Source organism: Triturus cristatus, chromosome 5_2 (genome assembly GCF_964204655.1).
Source record: "Triturus cristatus chromosome 5_2, aTriCri1.1, whole genome shotgun sequence".
Taxonomy (NCBI): domain Eukaryota; kingdom Metazoa; phylum Chordata; class Amphibia; order Caudata; family Salamandridae; genus Triturus; species Triturus cristatus.
The window spans coordinates 984,306,845-984,324,293 of record NC_140588.1 but is presented as its reverse complement, the minus strand read 5'-3'; the positions used below and the strand labels follow the sequence as shown (position 1 = coordinate 984,324,293).

General features: G+C 46.2%; 1 protein-coding gene across 2 annotated transcripts in view; it reads right to left on the bottom strand.

Moving 5' to 3' along the window:
• ATRX (ATRX chromatin remodeler) overlaps positions 1 to 17,449 on the bottom strand; it is a 1,501,634-nt gene that overhangs the window by 726,838 nt on the left and 757,347 nt on the right. For both annotated transcript variants that reach the window (XM_085608236.1, XM_085608237.1), the window contains exon 18: positions 6,484 to 6,630. In XM_085608236.1, the coding sequence (XP_085464362.1) occupies positions 6,484 to 6,630 (147 nt within the window). The remainder of the gene's footprint in view (positions 1 to 6,483; positions 6,631 to 17,449) is intronic.

The following is a 17,449-nucleotide window of genomic DNA, read 5'->3' as shown; positions in this document are numbered from 1 at the left end:
AGCAATACCCTTGCGCGTCGCTAGGCGTCGTCTGCGGCTCCGCGTCCATCGTCGGGCGCCGGAATGACGTCTAAGTACTTAGACGCCGCCCTCGAGCGCTGACGTCAGTTCTTGTACACAGCTTTCCGCGCCAGGAATGCAGAGCCATGCAAGAGACCAACACTGGTGCCAAAAAGTCTAGGGCCCTGAAAGGGATAACCTTAACCCTAGATGTCGGTTCGCAGAACGGGGAGGATGGGTGGGTCGGTGAGGAATCTAACTAAGGAATATGCTACTTACCAGTATGCATCTGTTCTTGGCATGTAGAGCTGCAGATCTAAACACTGTGCATAGCTCGCCATCTGGTGTTGGGCCCGGATGTTTGCAGTTTGTTTTTCCTCTTGGTAAGTCTTTGGAAGTCACGAGTTCGGTTACTCCTCCTCTGGTTCGTATTGCGCATGGGCTTCGGCTCCATCCTCAGATTGTTTTTCGCCAGCAGGGAAAGATGGAGCGTAGTAGTAACAGTAAAGAAACCCATGTGTATTGTATCTAAATGAGATAAGGCTGGAACTGATACAGGTAGCCGGGTGGGCGTGTATAGATCTGCAGCTCTACATGCCAAGAACAGATGCATACTGGTAAGTAGCATATTCCGTTCGAGGCATATGAGCTGCAGATTATACACTGTGCATAGATTATATAGCAGTACCCAACCCTAGCGGCGACCACCGGCATCCGTTGCAGTTGTTTGAAACCGTGTTTTTAGTACAGCTTGGCCCACACTAGCTTGTTGCTTGGTTTGCACATCTTCTCAGTAATGTTTTGTGAAGGTGTGCGGTGTTGACCATGTCGCTGCTTTGCAGATGTCATCTAGTGGTATGTTCCCTAGGAAAGCCATAGAAGCCCCTATCTTCCTTGTTGAGTGGGCTTTAGGGGGAACAGATAGCGTTCGTTTTGCTTTGTGGTAGCAAATCTGTATGCATTTTACAATCCACCTAGCTATCCCCGATTTAGAAATAGGGTTGCCTTTGTGTGGTGGGGAGAAGAAGACAAATAGCTGTTTGGTTTTCCTGAAAGGTTGTGTCCTTTGGATAGTAAAGTAAAGCCCTTTTAACATCCAGTGTGTGAAAGGCCCTTTCCGCAACTGTTTGGGGTTGCGAGAAAAAGACTGGTAATTCTACCGACTGGTTTAGATGGAATGGAGAAATGACTTTGGGTAGAAATTTGGGGTTGGTGCGGAGTACAACCTTGTTCTGATGCATCTGGAGAAAAGGTTCCTGTATAGTGAGTGCTTGTATTTCACTAACCCTTCTGAGGGAAGTGATGGCCTTTAGAAAGGCTGTTTTCCATGTGAGAAATTGCAGCTCACATTTATGTAATGGTTCGAAAGGGGGTCCCATTAACCGTGTGAGGACTATATTCAAGTTCCAGACAGGTGAGGGTGGTACTCTGGGTGGAATTACTCTTTTGAGGCCTTCCATAAAGGCTTTGATGGGAGGCACTTTGAAAAGTGAGAGGTGCTGCCTGTTCTGTAAATAAGCAGCAATTGCAGCGAGGTGTAACCGAATGGAAGTATATGCTAGGTTACACCTTTGTAAATGGAGTAAATAATATATAATGTGCTGTATGGATACATTTAAAGGATTGATTGTGTTGTTGTGGCAGTAAACAACAAATCTTTTCCACTTTGCTGCATAGCACGCTCTAGTAGTAGGGCGTCTAGCTTCCCTGATAATGTTCATGCAATCAGGGGGAAGGTTAAGGTATCCGAATTCTAGGACCACAGGAGCCAGAATGCAAGGTTGAGCTGAGCTGGGTCCAGGTGCCTGATCTCTCCATGGGTCAGGGTTAGGAGGCATGGTGAGAGGTGTAGCTTTTGGTGTGGTACTACTGAGAGTTCCAGCAGTGTGGTGTACCACGGTTGTCTGGCCCATGTTGGAGCTACTAGGATCAGAGTTAGGGAATGCTGTTGTAGCTTTCGCACCACTAATGGAATTAGTGGGAGAGGTGGAAAAGCGTATGCAAATTTGTTTGACCAGTTCATCCATATCGCATTGCCTTTGGACAATGGGTGTGGATATCTGGCGGCGAAGCTTGGGCATTTTATTGTTTTCGTGGGTGGCGAATAGGTCTATGTGTGGATGCCCCCACTCCTGAAAGAACGGGTGAAGAACTTGTGGGTGAAGTTCCCACTCATAGATCTGCTGTGTCTGCCTGCTGAGCAGATCTGCCGCGGTGTTTTGGACTCCTGGGACGTGTTGGGCTAGGAGAAAAATCTTTTGTGGAATTGCCCATCTCCATATGCTCTGTGCTAACTGAGAGAGCTGTGGAGAGTGTGTGCCCCCCTGTGTTTGAATGTAGTACATGGCAGTCATGTTGTCTGTGCGAATGAGGACTGCCTTGCCTGAAATCTGCGTCTGGAAGGATCTTAGGGCGAGGAAGATCGCCAGTAACTCCAGATGGTTGATGTGGAGTAACTTCTGTTGCGGCGTCCATGTGCCTTGTGCTGTGAGATGTAACAGATGAGCTCCCCAGCCGGAGAGCGATGCATCTGTTAGGATTATCTGTGGGACAGGGTCCAGGAACGGTCGACCTCTGGAAAGGTTTGTGGTGTTCCACCACTGCAGAGAGCGATGGGTGCACCGTCTACCAACACCAGATCTGTCAGTTGTCCCTGGGTCTGGTTCCACTGGCGCGCTAAGCACTCTTGGAGTGGACGCATTTGAAGTCTTGCATGGGGCACTATAAAGATGCAAGAGGCCATCATCCCTATGAGCTGCATAAACACTCTTGCTGGGAGAGAGTGTTGACATAGGAATTTTTGACGCAGAGCCTGTATTTTTGCAATCCTGGCAGGATTGGGATAGGCTATGGCTTTTGAGGTGTCTATGGTGGCTCCAAGATATTGTTTTGTGTGTGATGGTACCAGGTGGGATTTTTGATGGTTTACCGTGAAACCTAGTTGGTGAAGTAGTTGGACCGTAGCGGCGGTATGTTGCACACATTGTTGATAGGACGTGGCTTTTATCAGCCAATCGTCCAGATAGGGGAAGACGTGAATGTGCTGTCTTCTGAGGTGTGCAGCCACTACTGCCAGGCACTTGGTGAAAAACCTTGGTGCTGTTGTTACCCCGAACGGGAGCACCTTGAACTGGTAGTGTTGTCCGTCCACCACAAATCTGAGGTACTTTCTGTGAGACTGGTGTACTGGGATGTGAAATTATGCGTCTTTCAAATCCAGAGTGGTGAGAAAATTGTTCTGGGAAGAGGAGTGGAAGAACCTGTTGAAGGGGTACCATGTGAAAATGGTCTGAATGTTATATGTTATGATAAGATATGATATGTTATAAATTATAACTGTGGTAACAAAGTGACAAGAAGAGAGTGACGTAGCAAAAATGAGTCAAAGGGAGAAAGCAAAATCAAGGAATTAGACTTTGAGGGAGCTCTCCAGAAGTAACAAGAGGCACTCCACATTCCTTTGATTATTTAGAAGAAAAAGACTTGAATCGCACCAATGCCGGTTTTGTTTAGCTTAGGGGCACATATGTGGGCAGCACCGAGCCGCAGGCATAACATCAATTTAAAATGGGCCCTTTCTTGTGTTCAGCTGGCCCTTTTTTGCCAATCCAAGTGGCCTCCCAGAGATGCGACTTTTAAACATGCTGGTTACACTACGTCTATTTCCCTAAAGACCACATTGTAAAACCTGGAAGCCTCTAAATATGTGAATTAATAACACTCTCCCTCCGGCCATGACCTTCATTTACATAGCCCTGGCCTCGAAGAATATGTGCCCGGCTCAGCTCCCAGGAGATTCAAACCAGGGGAGGTTGGCTGCTGACAGTGACTGCACCCCTAGGTGAACGAGACTCCAGAGTCTTGGCTCACGAGCCTTCAACTGCACTGGCTGACTGTTTTTACTGTGATTTGTTATGGGAGGTTACAAATGTAGACAAGACAGTACCAAGGAGGGACTATTAAGCCTATTTACAAATGAAAAGCCACGATTTCGCAAGGACAGTAACAGAAGCCAATTGAAACGATAGGCATGAAATGGACGAAGCTTCTATGCCTAACCTTAATACAGCATGCCTCGCAGAGGCTCGACCTAAAAAATGGAGACTCAACAAAAGCACAACTGCAAGCTCCACATATAAAGCCACCCTTAACCTCTACCTCCAACAACTCCGTGGCGCAAAGAAAAAGGCACTTTTTGTCTCAAAGCCAGCTCCAGCAACCGTAAAGAACTCTTCACCATCGTCAAGGAGTTGACCAATCCCGCAGCTGCCAACAACGACATCCTGACATCTCAAGCGCTCTGCAACAACCTCTCAAACTTGTTCAAACATACAAATTGACAAGATCTACAAAACAATGACCCACAACATACCGATACAAACTCACCCAGTCAGCTGGGCACCTGCTTCATCGCCATACAGCAGCTAGGCAATTGGAAGCTCCCTCCCAACCTGCTGGAAAACTTTAAGTCAACACCCTATTGAAGAAACCAATAGCAGACCCCAGCAACCTCAGCAACTACAGCCCCATCTCGCTACTGCCTTTTCAAGCCAAAGTCATTGAGAAAGCCATCAATACCCATTCGCAGACACTCTAGAACTTCAAATACTCTAAGTCAGCTCTCCATCAGGCTTTTACACTATCCACAGCACAGAGACAGCCCTCATTGCAGGCACCGATAACATCAGAAGCATCCTCAACTGTGGAGAAATGGCCACACATCCTCCTTCACCTTTCCGCAGCTTTTTATACGGTCTCGCACAAGTCAATCAGAAAGCTTCAGCGTGGGTATCTGTGGACAGGGCCTTAAGTGGATATCCTCCTTCCTCACAGACAGAACTCAAGTTAGACCTCACCCTACACCTCAGAATTCAAGAAACTAATTTGCATAGTTCCTCAAGGATCGTCGCCCAGCCCAACACACTTCAACGTCTACATGACAACCCTTGCGGGCATCATCAGAGCCCAAAGAATCAGCATAGTATCCTACCCTAACGACACAACTTATCCTTTCCCTTGCTGACTAAGCCAACACTGCCAAAGCAAACTTCACTAACTGTATGACTTAATGTCGCTGCTTGGATGAAAAACAACTACCTCCAGCTCAACATAGACAAAAGTTAATTCCTAATGTTTGGCAACAACCACTCACCCTGGGGCGCCTCTTGATGGCCCTCTGATCTTGGCCCCACAACCACCACTGCAGACCATGCCAGGAACCCAGTGATCATCCTGGATACCAATCTCTCCATGAGAAGACAGATAAACGCAGTCTCCACATCATGCTTCCACATTTTGCGAATGCTACGCAGGATTTTCAAGTGAATCGCACTGAACACCAGACGAATGGTCACCCAGGCTCTTATCACAAGCAGACTTGATTACGCAAATGCCCTCTATGTCGGAATCCCAGCTTATTACCTACACCGAATCTGAACCATCCAGAACGCTGCCGCAAGACTTATTCTGAACATCCCACAAAATAACCAAATGTCTCAACAATCTCCACTTGCCTACAAAGCTCTCCACAACACCTGTCCATCTGACCTCAACCACTGCTTCAACTTCCACCGACCCACCAGACACCTTCGATCTGCATCCGAGGCAAGAGAACACCTCCTTCACATCAAGAAGACCAGAACCGGAGGACCCTCCTTCTCAGATCTTGCAGCAAAGACCTGGAAAGACCTCTTGAAACACCTCACAACCTTCCCGCCCTTCTGGACTTCCAAAAGAACCGTAAGACATGGCTCTTCAAGACGAAACAGGCATGGTCTGCTCATCCCCCCTCAGGCCTGCCATACTCCGCACCTGGATACCTTCACGGGTGATTAGCTGCACTCGACAATTTCACATAGCAGATTTTCTGACCCTCTCTAGGGTTGGAAATAACTAACTTAAGGGATCGGGTAATTCACTCACAGGTCAATATGAAAATTAACAGTGTCCTAACAGTTATGTCTTCTGTCTGGAAGTTGATCACTGTCGCCATTACAATATTTGAATGTACGTGGGATCGTAAAACATACTTACAGTTTAGATATATAAGCATCTATCCCTCACCCAGAAACAGCTGCAATAAAGCACAGGCCTCCTTTATGAACCCTTGAGGCATCAGACGTATCCACTCCGGCCAGCGTACAGTGGATTCTAGAACACTTACTGGCCATGGACGGGAACTGTTCGTGTTTAATACTATTATTAAAGTCAAGGGTGACGAGTCGCAGTAATGTTGCGCTGTAACTTGACAGCTAAAACTTTTAAATGTGTTTACATAAAAAAAAAAAGTTATCTATTGTTTCTTTGTACAAAGTATTGTCAACATATCTATTTCTGCAGCAGTCATGTCTCTTCGAATAACATGATTTGTTACTTTCAAATACACATTATGAAGTAATTGGCATTTAAAGTCCAAAAAATACATGTAACTATTCACATATAACAATATCATAATACAATCACAAACCAACAGCAAACACCTACCTGTAGAGACTCATCATCTGCCAAGCCTTCCTGCCATTTTTCAAACTCATTCAACCAGTTCAAAGCAGTATTTAATGGACACACAACTAGAGCGGTGCTAAAATCCAGATGCTCACAAAGCAAAACTGTGTGAAGAAAAGCAACAACCTAGAAATAGAAATTGAAAAATAAATAAATCACTTAAACGTCTATTAATTTATGGTGCAAGCGCAATATGTAGGCAAAATTGAACTACTATGAGTTCTGCCAACATGCAAAGTACCCCAATTGTCTATAAACTAATGGGGACAACCAAGCATGCTTCAACTTATCTTTATGATGAATACATTCCCACTACTATTATCACTACAGTCCAAGATTCACCATCTCCACTCTGGAACACAAATGTTACTTAAAAACAGCCCAATTACTTTTATCAAGTCCTGTTTACAACAGCCATATGAGTAGCAGGTATAATAAGGGAGTCTGACCATTTACAAGCACAAGATGTCCTGGCCATCAAATGACTCAACACTGTTTTTTTACATGTGCGCACAGATGCTGGAGCGAGGTGGTTTACATTTCCAGCAATGAAACACATTCCGTAAAAGTCAGCAGTGTCGGCTTTCAAGCTAGAATGAGCCATGGCCCATTATGGTAGTGGCAAGACGTGAATACCTTCCTGTGCATCAAATTATCTCTAGAAGCATCTTGGTTGAAAATTCTACTTCTGCATTACAACATACAGGAAATAGAGGCAAATGGGGGTTTCAAGTGACCAAAATACTCTCAATCAATCAATCAGGGTTGTTTTAAGGGCAGGTACTCACCCGGAAGGTGATTACTAGTTTGCTGCTCTCCAAAATACTGGCTGTTTACTGTTAAGTTATTTAATATGATGGGTAATTAACTAAGCTATCTGCCTTCAAGTAAACCTGATCAAAATGTCTTTCCAGACCTGGAATCTGCTATCCCTGCAATATTAAAAGTTACCAGATTATTTAGTTATGGTAATAAACTTTTGTAATCAACATGTCTATGACTTAGGATCCTTTACATGGCAAAATACTGGTCTATTCCTTGCACCATAAGAGACTGCAAATACACAAAGGGAGAAAATGACGCTAAAACGTCTCATTCTCTGAAGAGAAATTGTTCAAAATGTGGTATCCTTGGTTATCCAGATTGAAAGATCACTCTATGAGAGCAGTGTAATTATGCTTGGGTAATAGCAATGAACAACACAATGGAGAACTGAAAAGATGATAATGAAATTACCCCTTGAAGGCTTGCTAAAAGATGCAGAACAAAATGAAGAAATAACTGCAACCACAGTTTTCCATACTGGCAAAATATTTTTTTTTAAACAAATTAAGACAGAAGATTAGCATGACCAAAATTGGATTTTGCATAAATGTTCGAGTTTTTCAGAATTTCATTTTCAAAGCATATAGTTTTCATCCTAAAGAAAGGATCTGAATACTCACATTTCTTACCCAGACCATAGGAATAATACACCAAAGACTGGACAAGACATTAACAGGTGTAATTATTAGATAGGGGTTGTGAAGTAGGGATAAAAGAGTCCTACTTGAAAAAGTAATACAAGATAAGGAAAATGCTACTTACCAGTATGCATTTGTTCTTGGCATGTAGAGCTACAGATCCACACACTGTGCATAGATTGCCATATGGTGTTGGGCCCGGATATTTGCACTTTGTTATTGTCTTGGAAGAAGTCTTTGGAAGTCACGAGATAAGCGACTCCTCCTTTGGACAATAGTGCACATGGGCATCGACTCCATCGTCAGATTGTTTTTTCGCCAAGAAGGGAAATTATGTCGTTTTGTGAGAAACAGAAATAGATGTCCATGTATATTGTATCTAATTAAGATAATACTGGAACAGATAAAGGTAGCCGGGGAGGTCGGTGGGCGTGTCTGGATCTGCAGCTCTACATGCCAAGCACAGATGCATACTGGTAAGTAGCATTTTCCGTTCGAGGCATATGAGCTGCAGATCACACACTGTGCATACATTGCATAGCAGTACTTCGGCGACCACCAGTATGTGTTGCAGTAGTTTGAAATAGAGTTTTGTGTACAGCTTGGCCCACGCTTGCTTGTTGTTTTGCCTGCACATCTACACAATAGTGTTTTGTGAATGTGTGCAGTGTAGACCATGTAGCTGCTTTGCAGATGTCATCTAAGGGAATGTTCCCTAAAAATGCCATTGAAGCCCCTATTTTTCGTGTAGAGTGGACTTTAGGGGGAATAGACAGTGTACGTTTTGCTTTGTGATAGCAAATTTGTATGCATTTGACAATCCACCTTGCAATCCTATACTTTGATATGGGATTGCCCTTATGCGGTGGTGAGAAGGATACAAAAAGTTGCTTTGTTTTACGAAAAGGTTTGGTTCCGTCTATATAGTAAAGGAGTGCTCTTTTTACATCTAGAGTATGAAGAGCTCTTTCTGCTACTGTTTGTGGTTGCGAGAAGAACACTGGCAACTCAACAGATTGGTTAAGATGGAAGGGAGAGATAACTTTAGGAAGGAATTTAGGATTTGTGAACCACCTTGTTATGATGGAGTTGTAAAAATGGTTCTTGAAAAGTTAGTGCCTGTAGCTCATTGACTATTCTAAGAGATGTAATGGCCATAAGGAAAGCGACTTTCCATGTAAGGAATTGTAGCTCGCATTTATGCAGAGGTTCGAATGGAGGACCCATTAATCTTGTAAGAACGATGTTTAGATTCCACACCGGGGAGGGTGGTACCCTGGGAGGAATTATTCTTTTTAAGCCTTCAATAAATGCTTTAATGGCAGGCACCTTGAACAATGACAGATGTTGTCTATTTTTTAGGTAAGCTGCTATGGCAACAAGAGGTAATCGAATTGATGTGTACGCTAGATTACATCTTTGAAGATGCAGCAGGTAATATATGATGTGCTGAGTGGAGGCATCTAGAGGATTGATGATGTTATTGCTACAGTATGGAATATGCTACTTACCAGTATGAATCTGTTCTTGGCATGTAGAGCTGCAGATCTACACACTTTTGCATAGATCGCCATCTGGTGTTGGGCCCGGATGTTTGCAGTTTGTTTTTCCTCTTGGAAAGTCTTTAGAAGTCACGAGGTCGGTGACTCCTCCCTTGGATCGCACTGTGCATGGGCTTCGGCTCCATCCTCAGATTGTTTTTCGCCAACAGGGAAAGATGGAGCGTAGTAATAACAGTGAAGAAACCCATGTGTGTTGTGTCTAAATAAGATAGACTGGAACAGATACAGGTAGCCGGGGAGGCGGGTGGGCGTGTGTAGATCTGCAGCTCTACATGCCAAGAACAGATGCATACTGGTAAGTAGCATATTCCGTTCGAGGCATATGAGCTGCAGATTACACACTTTTGCATAGACTATATAGCAGTTCCCAACCTTAGCGGCGACCACCAGTATCTGTTGCAGTGGTTTGAAATAGTGTTTTTAGTACAGCCTGGCCCACACTAGCTTGTTGCTTGGTTTGCACATCTACACAGTAATGTTTAGTGAAAGTGTGCGGTGTTGACCATGTAGCTGCTTTGCAGAGGTCATCTAATGGGATGTTCCCTAGAAAAGCCATAGAAGCCCCTATCTTTCGTGTAGAGTGGGCTTTAGGGGGAACAGATAGCGTTAGTTTTGCTTTGTGGTAGCAAATCTGTATGCATTTTACAATCCACCTAGCTATCCCTGATTTTGAGATAGGGTTGCCCTTGTGTGGTGGAGAGAAAGAGACAAACAGTTGTTTGGTCTTTATGAAAGGTTGTGTTCTCTGGATATAGTAAAGTAAGGCCCGTTTAACATCTAACGTGTGTAGAGCCCTTTCTGCAACAGTTTGAGGTTGCGAGAAAAATACCGGTAATTCTACCGATTGGTTTAGATGAAAGGGGGAAATGACTTTGGGTAGGAATTTTGGGTTGGTACGGAGAACAACCTTGTTCTGGTGCATTTGGAGAAAAGGTTCTTGTATAGTAAGTGCTTGTATCTCACTGACCCTTCTAAGGGAAGAGATGGCTAGAAAAGCTGTTTTCCATGTGAGAAATTGCAAAGGTTCGAAGGGCGGTCCCATTAGCCTTGTGAGAACTATATTTAAGTTCCACACAGGTGAGGGTGGTACTCTGAGGGGAATTATTCGTTTGAGGCCTTCCACGAAGGCTTTAATGGCAGGCACTCTGAAAAGTGATAGGTGCTGTCTGTTCTGTAGGTAAGCGGCAATTGCTGAGAGGTGTAGCCGAATGGATGTATATGCTAGGTTACACCTTTGTAGATGGAGCAAGTAGCATATGATGTGCTGTATAGATACGTCTAGAGGGTTGATTGTGTTGTTATGGCAATAAACAACAAATCTTTTCCACTTTGCAGCGTAGCAGGCTCTAGTGGTAGGGCGTCTAGCTTCTCTGATGACATTCATACAGTCAGGGGGAAGGTTAAGGTATCCGAATTCTAGGATTTCAGGAGCCAGATCACAAGGTTGAGCTGAGCTGGGTCCGGGTATCTGATCTCTCCATGGTTCTGGGTTAGGAGGCATGGTGAGCGGTGTAGCTTTTGGTGTGGTACTATCGAGAGTTCCAGCAGCGTGGTGTACCACAGTTGTCTGGCCCACGTTGGAGCTACTAGGATCAGTGTGAGGGAATGCTGTTGTAGCTTTCGCACCACTAATGGAATTAGTGGGAGAGGTGGAAAAGCGTACGCAAATTTGTCTGACAGTTCATCCATATCGCATTGCCTTTGGACAATGGGTGTGGGTATCTGGCGGCGAAGCTTTGGCATTTTTTGTTTTTGTGGGTGGCGAAGAGGTCTATCTGTGGATGCCCCCACATCTGAAAGAACGGGTGAAGAACCTGTGGGTGAAGTTCCCACTCGTGGATCTGCTTCGTATGTCTGCTGAGCATATCTGCCATGGTGTTTTGGATTCCTGGGACATGTTGGGCAAGGAGAAAGATTTTGTGTGGAATTGCCCATCTCCATATGCTCTGTGCTAGTTGAGAGAGCTGTGGAGAGTGTCTGCCGCCTTGTTTTTGAATGTAGTACATGGCCGTCCTGTTGTCTGTGCGAATGAGGACTGCCTTGCCTAAAATCTGTGTTTGAAAGGATTTTAGGGCTAGAAAGATTGCCAGTAACTCCAGATGGTTGATATGGAGTAACTTTTGTTGCGGCGTCCATGTGCCCTGCACTGTGAGGTGTAATAGATGAGCTCCCCAGCCGGAGAGCGATGTGTCTGTTGTTAGTATTATTTGTGGAACCGGGTCCAGGAACGGTCGACCTCTGGAAAGATTTGTGGTGTTCCACCACTGCAGAGAGCGATGGGTGCGACCGTCTACCAACACCAGATCTGTCAGTTGCCCCTGGGCCTGGTTCCATTGGCGCGCTAAGCACTCTTGGAGTGGACGCATCTGGAGTCTTGCGTGAGGCACTATGAAAATGCAAGAGGCCATCATCCCTATCAGTTGCATAAACACTCTTGCTGGAAGAGAGTGTTGAGGTATGAATCTTTGAAGCAAAGCCTGAATGCTTGCAATCCTGGCCGGATTGGGGTAGGCTATGGCTTTCGAGGTGTCTATGGTGGCACCGAGGTATTGCTTTATGTGGGATGGTGTTAGCTGGGACTTTTGGTGGTTCACCGTGAAGCCTAGTTGGTGAAGTAGTTGGATTGTAGCGGCAGTGTGGTGTACACATTGGTTGTAGGACGTGGCTTTTATCAGCCAGTTGTCCAAATATGGGAAGACGTGAATGTGCTGTCTTCTGAGGTGTGCCGCCACTACCGCTAGGCACTTGGTGAATACCCTTGGTGCTGTTGTGACCCCGAATGGGAGCACCTTGAACTGGTAGTGTTGCCCGTCCACTACAAATCTGAGGTACTTTCTGTGAGCATGGTGTACCGGAATGTGAAAGTATGTGTCTTTCAAGTCCAGTGTGGTGAGAAAGTCGTTCTGGGAGAGGATCGGAAGTACCTGCTGAAGTGTTACCATGTGAAAATGGTCCGAATGTATGTATGTGTTTAGAGGCCGGAGATCTAGAACAGGTTGTAGAGTCTTGTCTCTTTTTGGTATTAAAAAATATAGGGAGTAGACCCCTGAATTTTGCTGATTGGCGGGAACTTGTTCTATTGCCTGTTTTTGTAGGAGGGAGATTACCTCCTGTTTTAGTAATGTGGAATGTTCTTGTGACATTGGGCGTTGCCTAAGTGGAATGTTTGGGGGGGTAGATGTCAATTCTAGGCAGTACCCTGAGCGAATAATTTGGGTCACCCATTTGTCTGAGGTGATGGTCTCCAAGACATGAAGGAAATTTTGTAGCCTGCCCCCGACCGGAGTGGGATGGTCTTGAGGGAGCGGGGGGGAATCATTGGGTAGGCGGTGTGGCAGAGCAGGCGGTATTTGTTTTGTCTCTGCCTTAATTGTTATTGCCTCTATAGCCGCCTCTTTCATAACCCCTTGTGAAGGTGGACTGAGCAGGGGATTTGTAGGAAGTGGACGCGCTATCTGAGGAGTAGCCTCTAACCGTACCCTGAAAGGAAGAGCGGCAAAAGGAGCACCTAGGAGGGTGTGACTGCAGGGCTCCCATAGATTTCGCCGTATCCGTGTCCTTTTTCATTTTCTCGAGGGCCTCATCTACCTTTGGGCCAAATAGGTGTTCTTGGTCAGAGGGATGATTTAGGATGGAGGCCTGTACCTAAGGTTTGAAACCAGATACCCTCAGCCAAGCATGGCGACGGAGGAGGACGCTAGTGTTAATGGCCCTGGAGGCTGTGTCTGCTGCGTCTAAGGCACAGCGTATGGAGGTGTTACTTCTAGTCTTACCCTCTTGAATTAATTCATTGGCCCTATTTTTGTATCTTTCTGGAAGGTGGTGCATTATGAATTCTAATTCATCATAATGCGCTCTATCGTATCTGGCCAATAGCGCTTGAGTGTTGGCGATACGCCATATATTGGCTGGCTGTGACGCAGTGCGCTTTCCTGACGCGTCCAGTAGCTTTGACTCTTTGTCAGGTGGTGGTGCTTCGCCTGACGCCTGGGAGTTTGACCTCTTCCGTGCAGTGGAAACCACTAGGGAATCTAGTGGCGCTGGCCCTTTGATATAGGCAGGATCTGTGGGGGCAGCTTTGTACTTTTTCTCTATGCGTGGGTTAATGACCCTAGCCCTGACTGGGTCCTTAACAACCTCTGGCGCATGTTTTATCACCCCCTTGAGCATAGGTAGTATGGAGGTAGACCTATGTGCGGTATCAAAGGTGTCGAGGAGGAAGTCCTCCTCTACTGGGTCAGTGTGTAGCTCTACCCCGTGATAATGTGCCGCCCTCTGAAATAGGTGGTGGAAACCTAATTAGTCTTCCGGTGGAGATGGCCTGGAAGGGTAAAGGTCATCTTGTGGGACGTCTGGAATATCTGGATTATTGTAGTTGTCCCATGGGTCTGGGGATCCTGTAGGGGTGGGGTCTTGGGGCACATCCCCTGGATCGTAATATGGGTCCCCCTGATCATCATCGTCTGGAGACGGAGTCAGGGAGCGATGAGGTGGGGGTGGAGAAGGTGGAGGTGGAGAGGGTGGAGGAGGTGGAGGAGGTGGGGAAGGCATTCTGAAAGGGGAGGTAGCAGAGTCCTTCCTCTTTGGAGGTGGAGGCGGGGCCGGTTTGTCCAAATGTCTCTTTTTAGAAGAGAGTGCCAAATGTCCAGTCTTTGGATCCTTGGTAAGAGTCTTTTGCAAGGGATCCGGTGTAAACAGTTCCTGTGACAATGTTTGTTCCGTCGGCGCCGAAGGTTTTGGGGCCGGTGTCTTTTTAGGCTTGTCCGTGCCGTGCTTAGCACTGGGCTTGGGAACCTCCGATTTCTTGGTTGGCGCCGAGGTGGGCTTCGGCGTAGAAGTGTCGGTGCCGAGGGCCTTATGGGGTTTGGTCGGTACCGAAGATGGCGTCGGTACGGAAAGGCTGGGTTTCGACACCGAGGACTTTGGTGCGGAGCTCGGTGTCGAGGTAGAGGCCGGTCTCTTTTTCAGTGCCGAAGTGTGTTTCTCGGCACCGCTGGAGGGCTGGCTCGAGCCCGAGCCGCCGGAAGGCTTATTTGGCTTCTTCACCGGGCCCGAAGGTGGGGTGTTTGAAGCAGTGTCTCTGGTCTTGCCTAGGCCCGGAGGCGAAGGCGTGACCGAAGCCTTTTTGGCTATGGGCGCGGGTGCAGGAGGGGGTATAGTACTCATGACCCTCTGCGGCAGTGTGATGTCCTTCACATCTGAGTCGTCGGCTTCGGAGTACGCCATGTTTCGTCTGGCTCTTCGATCTCGAATAGTCTTTTTCGATCTGAAAGACTTGCCGGCCGGACAGTCTCGAGCCTCGTGTTCAGGGGAGAGGCAGAGGTTGCACACCTCATGAAGATCGGTGTGGGGGAATTTGAACCCACATCGAGGGCACTTCTTGAAAGGAGTTCTTTCCATCAGCCGGGACCGGAGCGTGGGTAGGCCTGAAGGCCGCCGTCGACGACTGGAATCGAAGATGTGTCGAAGAGAAGGTGATTGAGGAGATCTGGATCTGAACAATACCGCGATGAGCGAGGATTCCGCTTCGATCAACGAACTGGAAATGTTCGGAACTGGAGCGCGAAGTATTACATCCGAGCCCGATGGCGGAAAAAAACAATCTGAGGATGGAGCCGAAGCCCATGCGCAATACGATTCAAGGGAGGAGTCACCGACCTCGTGACTTCCAAAGACTTTCCAAGAGGAAAAACAAACTGCAAACATCCGGGCCCAACACCAGATGGCGATCTATGCAAAAGTGTGTAGATCTGCAGCTCATATGCCTCGAACATAACAAATCTTTTCCACTTGGCTGTATAGCAGGCTCTAGTGGTGGGGTGCCTAGCTTCTTTGATAAAGTTCATACAATCAGGTGGAAGATTGAGATAACCAAACTCTAGGACTTCAGGAGCCAGTTCGCTAGGTTGAGCTGTGCTGGATCTGGGTGTCTGATCTCTCCATGGTTCTGTGTTAAAAGCTGTGGGGAAGAGGTGTAGTTATTGGTGCGGGACCACGGTTGTCTGGCCCATGCTGGAGCAACCAGGATCAGTGTTAGTGACTGTTGTTGCAGCTTGCGCACCACTAATGGAATGAGTGGGAGAGGTGGAAAAGCGTACGCAAATCTGCCTTAGCAATTCATCCATATCACATTGCCTTTGGACAATGGGTGTGGATATCTGTAGATGAAGCTTGGGCATTTTGTGTTGTGATGTGTGGCAAAGAGATCTATCTCTGGCTTCCCCCACATTTGGAAAAACGGCTGAAGAACTTCACAACAAATGGAGGTGCACTGAACATAAAATAGAGAGTCCAAAGTGTTTTTCTGTTTCTTTGTTTGACTTTTATTTCATAGCTGATAAAAACACAACAACAGCCAACGCGTTTCGTTCCTTTAAAGACAAATTTTAACAGAACTTCTTCAGGGCTCAAAATGACAGCAAGCAAGTATAGGCTTTTTATTTGATGATTGGTAAATAAGAAATAGACAGCAAATCCCACATCAGGACATCCAAAATATCAGAATTAATCTTCGTCGGTCGCAGAAGGTATAAATGTGTCTAGAGAGCCAGTGATTCAATATTAAAGATGAGGAGGTCCAATATAATGATGGCTATCATATCTTAATAAAAATCTGTACGATAGCTTCAAATGGTTGTGTAAGGCGGAAAGTCTTAATTTACAAAAGTAGACAGCAAAATATCGATCAAACACCTTGATACGTGATTCCTGCTCTCTCTCCGATTCACCGACCTGAACTTGTGGATGAAGTTCCCACTCGTGAATCTGTTGTGTCTGCCGACTTAACACATCTGCCATGTGATTTTGAATTCCTGGGAGATGTTGGGCTAATAGGAACATATTTTGAGGAATAGCCCACCTCCATATGTTCTGTGCTAATTCAGAGAGTTGCAGACAGTGCATCCTCCCGTTTTTGTATCTAGTACATTGCTGTCATATTGTCCATGCGGACTAAGACAGCTATGCCTGATATCTGTTTCTGGAATGGTTTTAACGCCAGAAAGATTGCCAGTAACTCCAAATGGTTGATGTGGAGTAGCCTTTGCTGAGGTGTCCATGTGCCCTGTATGGTGTGATGAATTAGATGAGCTCCCCAGCCGGTGAGCGATGAATCTGCTGTTAGCACAATCTGTGGAACCGGCTACAGGAACGGCGCCCTTTGGAAAGGTTTTGGGTGTTCCACCACTGCAGAGAGCGATGCGTGCAGCCGTCCACCAAAACCAGATCCGTTAGTTGAGCTTGGTTCCACTGACGTGCTAAGCATTCTTGTAAGGGGCGCATCTGGAGTCTTGCATGAGGTACTATGAATATGCAAGAGGCCATCATCCCTATGAGTTGCATGAACACTCGAGCTGGAAGTGAGTGTTGCGGTTGGAACCTTGTTATAAGGGCTTGTATGCTTGCTATCCTGGCTGGACTGGGATATTGCAGGCTTTTTGAGGTGTTTATTGTAGAACCCAGATATTGTTGGATGTGGGACGGCTGGAGATGAGACTTTGTGAGGTTTATGGTAAACCCCAAGTCGTGAAGTAGCTGGATTGTGGCATGTGTGTGACTTACACACTGGGTATGTGACTTGGCTTTTATGAGCCAGTCGTCCAGATATGGGAAGACGTGAATTTGGTGTCTTCTTAAGTGGGCTGCAACCACTGCCAGACATGTTGTGAAGACTGAGTGCTGTGGTGACTCCGAATGGGAGAACCTTGAACTGGCAATGCCGACCGTCCACCACAAACCGAGGATATTTCCTGTGAGCAGCATGAATGGGAATGTGGAAGTAGGCGTCCTTGAGATCTAAGGTGGCAAGGAAGTCTCCCCGTTTGAGTAGAGGGAGGACCTGTTGAAGAGTGATCATATGAAAATGGTCTGACTTTATGTAGAGGTTTAATGGTCTGAGGTCCAAGATGGGTCTCAGGGTTC